Source organism: Dasypus novemcinctus, chromosome 14, assembly GCF_030445035.2.
Source record: "Dasypus novemcinctus isolate mDasNov1 chromosome 14, mDasNov1.1.hap2, whole genome shotgun sequence".
Lineage (NCBI taxonomy): Eukaryota > Metazoa > Chordata > Mammalia > Cingulata > Dasypodidae > Dasypus > Dasypus novemcinctus.
In genome coordinates, this window is record NC_080686.1 from 72057853 (window position 1) to 72069318 (window position 11466).

At 42.7% G+C, this 11466-nt stretch overlaps 1 protein-coding gene across 2 annotated transcripts; it reads right to left on the reverse strand.

The window, feature by feature from the left end:
• Positions 1-976: 976 nt before the first annotated feature.
• TMEM74 (transmembrane protein 74) lies at positions 977-10934 on the reverse strand. Of its 2 annotated transcripts, none has more exons than XM_058275917.1 (2): positions 10801-10934; positions 977-8797 (listed from the first exon to the last, which is right to left on the reverse strand). In XM_058275917.1, the coding sequence occupies exon 2, from the start codon at positions 8410-8412 to the stop codon at positions 7498-7500; it is 915 nt and encodes a 304-aa protein (XP_058131900.1). In that variant the 5' UTR covers positions 8413-8797; positions 10801-10934; the 3' UTR covers positions 977-7497. The 2 variants fall into 2 exon arrangements, with proteins under 2 accessions (XP_058131900.1, XP_071064104.1); XM_071208003.1 differs by having other exon boundaries at positions 6047-8797; positions 9493-10804.
• Between the last annotated feature and the right edge of the window lie 532 nt (positions 10935-11466).

The following is an 11466-nucleotide window of genomic DNA, read 5'->3' on the forward strand; positions in this document are numbered from 1 at the left end:
GAATCTTGAATCAATACATATGTATTTTTAATAGGTGGAGCAATAGATGGCTCCTCACTTTAAATTGTCTCTTTAGAATTCTTGACGGTCAGAGCACATATGCATAGTAAGAATAAAAGTCTACTTAATAATATAAACTATTATGCACACCTCAAATGAAAAAGATGTTTTCGTTTCCCAGTTTGCTCAAGCAAATACCATGAAATGGGTAGGGTTAAGCAATGGGAAATTATATGCTTACAGTTTTGAGGCTAAAAGAAAGTCCAAGTCAAGGGCGTCATCAAGGCCATGCTTTCTCTGCAAAGACTGTGGCATTCTTGGGCTGGCTTCTGGCTATTCTTGATCCTTACCTTGTCCCCTGATAACGTACAGGTACCCCCACCCCCAGCCCCGGCCTCTCCATTCTCTTCTAGTTTCCTTGATTTTGGCCTCTTGTTTCACTCTCTTATCAAAGATTCCAATAATAGGATTTAAGGCCCATTCTGGTTGAGGTGGGTCACAACATTTCAACCGAAGTAACCTCCTAAAGTTGCCACTTCCAAAAGGTTCATACCGACAGGAATGGATTAAATATAAGAACATGTTTTTCTTACACATCTTACCAAAAGATCAAAATTGGATTAAGAGAAGTTTAAGGGCAATATTTGTTTTTCACCTAAAAGCTTTCTATATTTTTAGATAAATATTTTCAAAAATAGCTATTCTTATACCTTTTTCCATTTCATGCAATGCACTCTACAAATTCAATGCTGAGTAATTTAGGGATACCCAAATAGCTTCGACTAGTTCATACAAATGAAAAAAGAAAAGGCAGAGCTTACATTTTCAATGTGAGAGGAGCAAGAAAAATGTTTATACTTGAATTAGGGATAAATATTAAGTTTTGATATTTTTGGACAGAGAACTTCATATTCAATTTTAAAAGTCCAAATCAGCATCACAAATTCAGATTCAAGTAGAAGTTAAACACAATAAAACATCTTGATAATAGTTTATTTTAAAATATGACACACTTGCTACTGACATATAAGGTGTCAAATGTCCTAAGCAAAAGCTCACAACCTTAATGATCGCCCTTTATAATATCAAAAAGCACACAATGTACATCGAGTTATTCTTCTTGTTTGGCAAGAAAAGTAAAATTAGAAGCATCTCTATGAAAAGAACCAAAGAGAAAATACTCAAGATATACTATCTAGTAATAACCCATCTTTGATTTTTTTGTTCAACACTTGCTTGGATGGCAGTGAGAAAATAAGCCTCACTTGAGAAATACACACTTCCTAAAATTTGGAACAAAGGAAAGTACTGACTATTGCCTAAGTTACCATGAAATAAAATAATAATTCAAGGTAAAATAATTTCTCAATATGCTTGAAAGTGACAGATTAAAAAAATAAATCAATAAACATTTGTGGGAAGCCGAGCAACCAAAATAGATTTCTATAATTATGGTATCTCATTTTGAGGTTGATTCCAAATTCTTCATTCATGACCTGTGAAAGACTTCTCTCATTCTGAAAGTCAATATTAAGGCATGCCACGGTTCCTACAAGAAAGTTATTCTAACAATAGCTTTGGATATTACAGTTCTATAATTACAAAATATACTCTTAATGATATACAGACTTGAATGCACACTAACTTGCACACTCACAAACATAAACCTCTGGTACACTTTAAGTTTAAGCCATACATTTTTTAAAGCAATTTTACATGTTTAAAATAACATCTTACTTTTTACAGGTCAGTGCACTAGTAAGGCAAATTATTTCCCAAGGCTTATACCCATAGAAGTTGCAAGAAAAGAATATTATTATAGAATACTATGAATCATAAAATGATATGGCTAAAAGTTAGCTAAAGGACAATGTGTTAAGTCTTTTTCTTATGAATCCTTTTATACTGGGAAAAGCCAGATAGACTTCATTATAATTCTTCTCATTGTAGTCATTCTTTATACTTCATTCTGCAACACGTTAAATCCCATTACAGAGAACTGTAAGGATCAGTCTTATTCCTTTGTCACAGTGGAATCTAGTTGATGGTATTAAATTGTGCTGAAATAGGTGAACCATTGGCTAAGGTTGTGAATCTCTTTTATCATACCACTTTTTTTTTTTTTTTTTTTGGCAGAAATTGCTGCAAGGGTCTCTGATCTTCAGATTGCAAAACCTTTTCCTAATAGAGGGATTGAAACTCTTTTTTAATGCTAGATGATTAATCCAGGTAAGGTCTTGCATGTGCCTATGATTTCACAAGTGAAAGATAAAAGCTGAAATGTCCAAATGCTCCTGCCTCGAAATTCTGCCTGTCACAAAGAAGTTAAAAAAAAGAGTCACTTGGGTGCAGACTCTTTAAAGCTTGATATTCAGCTGGCACTGGTGCTCACTCACTCATTTACCCTTATCCCTGGAGAAAAGGAAGGCACACACGAATTTGGTAGAGCAGTCTCTCTGCCTAAAGTTTAACCTGAAAGGACATGTGCCAGTATGGGTCTAATGGGTCTTTAAAATAAGTAAGCATAAGGGGGGAGGGACTCAGATATTTTAAGCATACAGCAAGGCATGTGATTTTTGAGGCAAGAAGTATCTTGGTAGTACAGAAGCAAGGGACCTAGCAGGCATACTGGGTAAAAGCATTCATAGCCAATTAGAAGTTCATGGTTCCATGCAGCCCTTATTTCTCTAAAGACATAAATCAGCTGTGAAATGGGGAAACTGGAGAAAGGACATTTTTTTCTTATGTGGGACCAATATACCATATTACACAGTCTGCTTCCATAGCTCCAAAAGGCCACAAAGGACACACAGAATTTCAAAGAAAACTCTTCAAATCTACCCGAAACATTTTTGGTGTCCTGAAAAGGCAGTTTATTACAGACATTAGGAGGCTTAAATTGTTCACTGGCAGAGTGTAGATCCAAGTAGGAAGGGAGAAAAGCAGCTTTCTTTCCGGTCCTCATTCCTGTGGGCAGCACAACTGAAGGATGAGCTGCCTTCTCTTTAAGATTGGGAAGGTGACTGTGGTAGGGGTGGTACAAGTGCCACCTGCTACCCACAAATAAACCCTGCGCCAAGACAGAGGTGATGGCTTAGGAGGGTGTGTGTAGACCACCTCCCTATGTTAGCGAACAGATGAAGACCCTCTGGTCATGAGGGACTGATGTCAACCAGTGAAGCTGATCTTGCTTTGTCTTTTCTCCATGTGATTTAATGCTATTCCACCCAGTGCCCCTGTGAGTCATGCTTTTGCTGGCATCCCAGATATCAGCAAACTCTGAGGTGGGTTGGGGTCCTAGGACTGCCACTCCCGGAGTTCTCTGCTAGTCTCCTTGCAGTGAGACCCCTCCCCAGGAGGTGGGAAGAGGTAAACCCTGACAGACGGTGATTCTGAGTTTAGATTTTTAAAAACTAAAGACCTAAACTATGAACCTCTGAAAAACAGTTTTGCTTCTCCAGGTCTAGCAATAAAAACTTCTCAGATAACAACCAGCCCAGTGTTGGAGAGATGTAAGGTCATAAATCGCCATGGAGGATCCAAGAACAACACAACGGCTATCGTCTGTTCAATGTCTGCAACATTTACCACCTGGTCTTGCCAAAGAACTTCTAAATAAATATATTTAGAGCCAAAAACCCTCTTTATCAGATTGGAAACATCAGCATATATAGCTCAGGGTTTTTCATTGCCTGAGTTGCCATTATTTTAAATTCAGGTAATCATCTTGGTGGACCAGGGTAGACTAGGACCACACAAACTAAATACCAGGCAGTTGCCTTAACTTAAATTAATTTGGATTATGTCTACACAGCACCTAAAGGAAACAACCACAAGGTATTCTGGATTTTTCCCTTTTGGTGTAATGGTCTAGCCTCATATAAAATTGATTCTTAAAAGAGACTTTTCTATATGTTTACGAGCAGATTTAAACAATATAGTTGAAATAAGCATTTACCTACTAAATTTCAGTTTTAAATTTTAAAGAATATTTTATAGAGTTCTTGGAGAGGAGGAAACATATTCTAACTGGTTAGGTCTTTTTTCCCCCATAATATTTTCTTTTCCAAATTGAAATTTTTTGTTTTTATGTTGCCTTAGATCACATCAGATCTGTATATAATTTGGTAATACTGTAAGATTTATTAAATGTGTCCAAATGAAAATCTTTAGCTATTTCTCCTTTATTGTCAGTTTTACAGAATTGAAAACTTGATTCTGAAACTTGATTCTTAAACTTGTCTTCCAAAACTAGGAAACATTAATTCAGTTTAGTCTGTTGTTTGGCCAATTAATCCTGTTCTATCAATCGATAAATAAAAACAAAACTCAGCTGATCCACACCTTGCTCACTCTGTCTTTTAAAAACAAACAAACAAACACAGCTCAGACTGACTCACTCAGCCACATAGTAGCCCATGCCCTTCTTCCGTCAATATTATCCAAAGTGGGTCCCCAAGCATACCAAGACCTGATGACCGACAAACTTTCAGAATGTGAAAATTTTATCGCTGGTAAGGGAGCTTCAACACAAACGATGAGAGCCATAGTAAGACAAAAAGTCGATTCAAAAAGTTCTAAGAACCAGAAACAGATCTGGTGTCCATTTAATTTCTCTTTTATTCATCTAATAATTATTTCATACACCTGTCATCTCTTTTTTACTATCTTCTGATCCTTCCTTTTTGCATTTCACCATTAACCTTGAGAAACACTGTTCCTTGCTTATTAAATCGATCTGTTACCCACAAGAGCTCATTCATTGCACTGTGCCTACTCACACACTCTGCCAGCCAAAGTTACCCACACATATTCCATAGTCCTTAATAACAACACAAACTTTAGATTTTAGAATGAGGCTTTGGAATCCACAAAGCAATCACTTTCTCATTTAATCACCCCCCTGCAACCTCAGTCCCCAGCTCCAGGCCTCTGTAGGAGTGATCCCACTGATCCTGGTAACAGAACAGGGGCAGTTAAAACTACTCTATATCCCACATGGCTAATGGATGTGATTCTCCTGCTTGTAGTTGTAGGCACTTTCAGTTACCTGGTATGGTGGTTGACCATCTTCACCTCCCTGTTAGCTGACCTGGGTCCAATGAACCAGAGAGTAGGATTTGTAACTCTGCTGAGGGTCAGGGTCCAGATGGCACATGGCCAGTCTACATCCCAGGGTACGCAGGATTGAGGAATAAAATATGGATTAGAGTGAGCTTAGTGGTATTCTACTATAGAACTGTTGTGACTCTAGCAATGGAAGAAATTGTATCATTGATGTAGAGACAGTGGCCATGGTAGTTGCTGAGGGCAGGGAGAAGGAATAAGAGATGTGATGTGGGGGCATTTTCTGGACTTGGAATTGTCCTAAATGATATTGCAGGGTCAGATGCTGGACATTATATATCCTAACATAACCTACTGAATGGACTGGGGGAGAGTGTAAACTACAATGTAAACTATAATCCATGCGGTGCAGCAGTGCTCCAAAATGTTTTTCACTAAATGCAATGAATGTGCCGCAATGATGAAAGAGGCTGTTGATATGGGAGGAGTGAAGGGGTGGGGTGTGGGATATATGGGAACCTCTTATATTTTTTAGTGTAACATTTCATGTGATCTATGTATCTTTTTTTTAAAAAAAAGACATTTAATAAATAAATAGACATTAGCTATTTCTTTGAAAAACAAAAACAAAAAAAACTACTCTATAGCAGGTCAGAAATACCCAAAGGAAAAGTTGCAAAATGCAAGGTATTTCTGAAGCTGCATTCCAAAGCCCCTACCTGAACCATTACTGTACCCAGGCAGTATACCAGTTGGACACTGTGTGTTTGTTTTGCGAAGTTGCGCCCACTTCGCCCATCGCACCTCTAACAGAGGGAGAGTTTGAATGTCATGAGGTAAGAGTTCTCAGTTACTGAGGCACCCGGATATAAGGAGCTCAGAGTGATGTCTGGACCATTGTAGGGGAGATGGATTCTGGTGATGAGTGTGGTTTCCACAGAACCAGTGTGTTAATCTCACTCCCTCTTCTTATTTTAAATTTTTGGCTATGCACTTAAGGACTGCTGCTATCCTGGGGCAATGGCTTGTTGCTCAGCTGAGAACATGCAATATAGATGCTAGGCACAGTTCCCAAGAATCTAGCTATAACTGTATGGGAGCTAACAACATGTCATCTGGAGAAATGGATGTGGCTCAAGTGATTGGGCTCCTATCTACCATATGAGAGGCCCCAGGTTTGATTCCCGGAGCCTCCTGGTGAAGGCAGGTTGACCCGCACTACAGAGGGGTTGCAGCCCACACCACGGAAAGCTGGTGCAGCAAGTTGATGCAACAAGGAGAAATGCAGAGAGATAGTGAGAGACGCAGCAGACCAGAGATGAGGTGGCTCAAGCAATTGAGTGCCTCTCTTCCTCACCAGAGGTCATGGGATCAGTTCCCAGTGCCTCCTAAAAGAGAAAGACGAGAAGAAAAGATAAGCAGGCATGGAAAGAACACACAATGAATGGACACAGAGAGCACACAGGGAGTGCAAACAACAGGGGTCAGGGGAAGAAAAAATTTTAAAAAAAGAAAATGTCATCTGGGAGCATGCCTGAGCCAGTCATGACTCAGAGCTGCCTAGATGTTTAGATGTCTGGAAATATATTTAAAATGCCTCATGCTTTGCCTTTCTGGTGTGAGCACTAGTAAAGATTTCAAGAGCACTGCTAACCAGTCTGATGGCAAAAATCACAAAAAGGAAAATGAAATGTAGATCCGCAACCCACTGAACTCATCTAGAGAATAGGCATGTGACACTGGCTAATGTCTAGCATTACCATTCTGGGCTAAATTCAGATTGGTCTGATAATGTTTTATTTATTTTTATTTTTATCCTAATGGCTTAGTTACCATTTCTGAATGCAGGAATAATTTTAAATGTAACATTTTTAACAGGTTTTTTTTTATAGCCAACATTCTCAAGCTTCAAAATATTCAAACTCAAAACCCTACATTTAGTGGTTAGCCAAATTATGAGAAGAAACAAATTCATCAAGAACACAGATAAGCACCTTTGACAATTAGATGTAAGCCTTATTATCAATTACTATTTCTTTAAAAAAAATGGATTACCAATTGGTCCTACTGTGTGTAGGAACTTCTAGTGTCCAAAGAATAACATAATAACTCATATTCATGTAAAAGAAATAATTTGTACATTGAGTCATTAGAAATACTTTGCAACAGAAGTAGAAGCTGATGGCCATCACAGATTAGTCAGTGTTTTAGGAAAAGTGTGACTGACTCTGGTTTCTTATGCATCTTACATGGCCTTTTTTCTAAAGAGAGACCCAGGGAATGGTCACGCTCATTGGCCATTGGTTGCAGAAACTTTTCTTGCCAGGCAAATAAATTGCACTACTAGTTTTAAGAAATGTTTTGGGGTTTTGTTTTTTGTCTTGTTTCATATAAAATGCCAAGGCAGACTCAAGAAATTTACAACCAGAATTAACTCTGTACAGCGAGAGCATCTTCCTCTACCAAAGACAGTTCCAGGGTGTTTTCATTAGAGCTGGTTTTCATCCTGAAGTTGAAAGAACCATACAGTTTTGCAGACTCTTTGGAAGAGGCAAACCTGTTGCGACGATAGAGCTCCCCCTTCCACATTGACATCATTAGCAAACATGACAGAACAACCCCCCCAAGTGTGAGGAGGCAGAGTCCAGCAATCACACAGCGGTCCAGGTGAGCCCCCAGCCTCGCGCTCTCCTTCTCTAGACGTTCCATCTCCCGGGCTGCCACGGTGTTGGGATCCACAGTGACCTCGCGTGGGACGATGTAAGAGATAATCACCAGCAAGATCCCAGTGACTAAGCACAAGATGGCGCTGATGAAACCATAGTCTACTGACTTCTCTGAAGATGTCGCTTCAGAACTGGTATCATCTTCATCTTCGGATATCAAAGACATGGCAGCCTCATGGGACCACTCATTTGCATTTCTCCAGCCAAGATCTCCAGGCTGATTATTCCCTTTTGTGGAAGGGGAGCTCTGGTTCCACTGCTCCAAGTTGATATTCTCATCCACATAGGTAAAAGGAGTTTCTAACTCCTGACTGCAGCAGTTGCAGACTTTGCATTCTGCTGTTAGTTGGTTCCCTGAGTGGAGAGGTCCTGATGGGAAGGAGTCTAGCTGAATAACACTCTCTTGCAGAAAGGAGGAGGGGAATGCTGGAGAAAGGTTAAGTTTAGAACCTTCCGTCTCTGCTGCCCTGGCTGTCAATGTGCAGCGTCTCTGGCAGCAGAGAGAAGCTCTGGTGGCTGCTGCATCTGCCTGGTCACTGGGAGATCCTCCAGAACTCCAGTTCACAGCACCGTGCTGCTCTGCCGGGCTGTTCTTCTTAGCAAGGTAGTGGAGCTCCATCAGAGCTACTCAGTCATGCCCCAGCAGCTTCTGGAAATTCTGCCAATAGCAGCACATTCAGATAAGAACCCAACAGAAGCTAAGGCTGCGCAGCACCAGGAGAGCTGCTCCCGAGGTTTCCATTTCCCATTGCAGCCAAGGCCATTGGTGCCTCAACCCCTAAAAGGGGTAAAAGGGAGAGGATACCTTGTGGCAGGAAGGTGCGATAAGGGCAAATCCTTTGATTTATCACGGAGATTGACACGGAAAACTTAGGTCTGGGTAGGAAAGGAGCAAGGAGGAAGTGGCAGTGTCTCTGGAGAAAGCATTGCCGTCACTGAGCCAAATTTATCCAAGGACTCACACATTTCTGTGACAGGATCCCTCAAATAAGAAGGCAGGTTTCCTGTATAGAGACACAAATGAGAAAAGCAGGGACCCTTTTTAGCAGAGACTTTCGGGAGGACCGGGGAAGCACAGACTTCTTAACAATTCAGCCGGATTTTAAGTGCTTACACTCTTTACTTCAGAAGAGATTCTAATGCAGATTAGGTTTAGAGCATCTTGGTGGGTGAAATTAATACATGCCCTTATGGACTGAGATCTACTGGCACAGGGGCTCAGCATTTTGACTGGGTAGCCTTGAGGTAGGTGAAAGAGGGCTCACTTAATCAGCCACCTCTCTTTCCCTTACACCTCACACATCCAATGACCCAAGTCACATGGCCCAGTGTTTATAAGGCCACATGTTTGGTCACTGTGCTTCCACTCTGTGCCCTATCCCCTCCGCAGCTATGTGGGGTCAGCATGATCAGGGCAGCTTGTTCTGCACCAGGAAGTGAGTGAAGAACACACTCTAAGGTGATCTCTGCAAAATACCGTGGGTCAGCTGCACCGCTCCCCACGTACACAAGCACTGCTCCAGCCACAGGTCTGTTATTCCCATTCACTGAGGTTGACTTTCTCCCCCACTGCCTGTTTTGCTGCCACATGTGCACAGGAAATTGACCAACCAGAAGTTCTGACAAACCCATTTTCTAGATTTACTTAAGTAAATAAAAGATAATAAAGCCTATAAAGTGAGGGTTCTTTTGAGCTCACCTGCTATTACCTCCTGTCCCTTTGTATCTGTGACACTCCCTCTTCCCCACTGCAGCACAGGGCTTTTCTGGGACAGCTTTTTGGGATGGGCAGGATACCATTTGCTCATCTCTCTCTGTCTCTGCCATTTTCCAAGGAATAAAATTTCACTTTCCACTATCACCAATAAGAGGAAATTCAAGTAAGTTCCCCTTTTATTTTGCTTCCAAGTTCAGGGTGATAATTGATTTAACCCATGGCTTGAGGTTTATTATGTTTCAAAAGCTGCAGCTTCCAACAGCTGGTAATACACAGAGGCACAGGCAAATCTCACCTAAGGTCAACATGGCAACTCACTTAAAATACGGGAGAGGGAACCGACATGTTCTCTGCTCTACATCATAGTTTGGGTTTTAAACTCCTATTATCAGAGTTCTTCTGCAACAAAAACAGCAAAAAACATCAAGCGTATGAAAACCACAAGTAAACCGGAGCCTTTCTTCAGCAAGTGGACAAACCCCTACCGCAGTATCCCTCAATGAATGAAGCAATGGTAACCGTTTCATCGATTAATGAAATGAGAAATCGTCTCACCATTCTCTCGGGGGCTCTGATTAACCTTTAGCACGATTAACTCATCACAATGGACAACTCTGGATAAAATCGGAAGGTTTCCTTACATATCTTCCAACTTATAACAAAGGGAAAGAGAAATCTCCACTTAATTCCCTTCTCTCTCTCTCTTTAAATAAAAGAGGGGCTCCCGCTTGTTCAATCCAAGACAGAGTGGCTGCACAGTCGATTTCCTTTGCAGTTCCGTAATCCAGGGCTTCCATTCTCAGTGGAGAATGGATAATCCCAGGGGACAAGCTTAAAGGCTCTTTTCTGCCGTCTCCTCCCTCTCTTCTCTCGGGTCTGGTTTAGAGCCCGGCCAACGAAACTGCACTCAAAGCAAGGAGAAAGCACTTGCCCCTGTCCGCCTGCCATCAATTAAAAGCATTAATATTGTGCATAGGAACTGACTGGCACCGACGAGCCCGGTCTGGGGGAGGCGACCTCGGGATCCGTCCTGCGCGCGCTGTGCGGGGAGGACGCGCCGCCAGCCCGGGGCAGCGGTGCCCACGGCGAGCGCCGCGGGACCGATCAAGCCATTCCGGGTGACCTCGGAGCCGGACCGAAGCACCCGGGGCCGGGCTGCGTCCGCCGAGCACCCGGAGGCAAGACTGGCACCTTGGGCTGCGAGTGGGGACGCCTGCCCCTGTTCCGCCCGGTTCCCGGCTCCCGCCCTCGCCCCAGCGCATCCTCTCCGTCCCACTCTCCTGCACTCACCTCCTGCCTCGGTCACCCGCGCAGCTCGAGCACCGCGCGCTTGGCCCGCGCGGCTCGTTGGAAAAGTCCCCCAATCACCGGCCCCGGCACTTGTAGCCTCTGCGCGCCGCTGCGCTCCTGCGGTGGGCAGCGCCGCCGCGCAGGGCTGGGCTGGGCTGGGCTGGGCTGGGCGGGGCGGGGCGGGGCGGGGCGGGCGCTCCCTCTTGCTGAAGCATCCCGGGAGATGTAGTCCAGGGGCCGCCTCCCTGCGTCCCTCCCGCCCCTGCATCCTCCCAGATCTCCCTCGGGGTCACCCTTCTTCAACACTTGTCCCAGCAATATGGTCTCTACTTTTGCCTGTCACTTCAGAAGAGAACGCCGGCTCCTAAACTCAGTGCGGGGTCTCCCAGCCTCAGGTGCGGGGACCGAGACGAGGGGGACTGAGGGGACCAGAGGAGGGAAGGAGTGTATATTTAGTTCCAACTTTGTTCCAGGCCATTTGCATGTTTTGTCTTCATTTAATAGAACAAATCTTCAAAGTAAATTTATGAATTCTCATTTTACAGATGAGGAAACAGGCTCAGAGAGATTAAGTGCCTCATTCAAGGTTACAAAGACAATAAATGGTAACTTCTAAAATTGCATACAACAGTTTGATTCCAAAGTCATTGCCTTTCCGTAAAATCA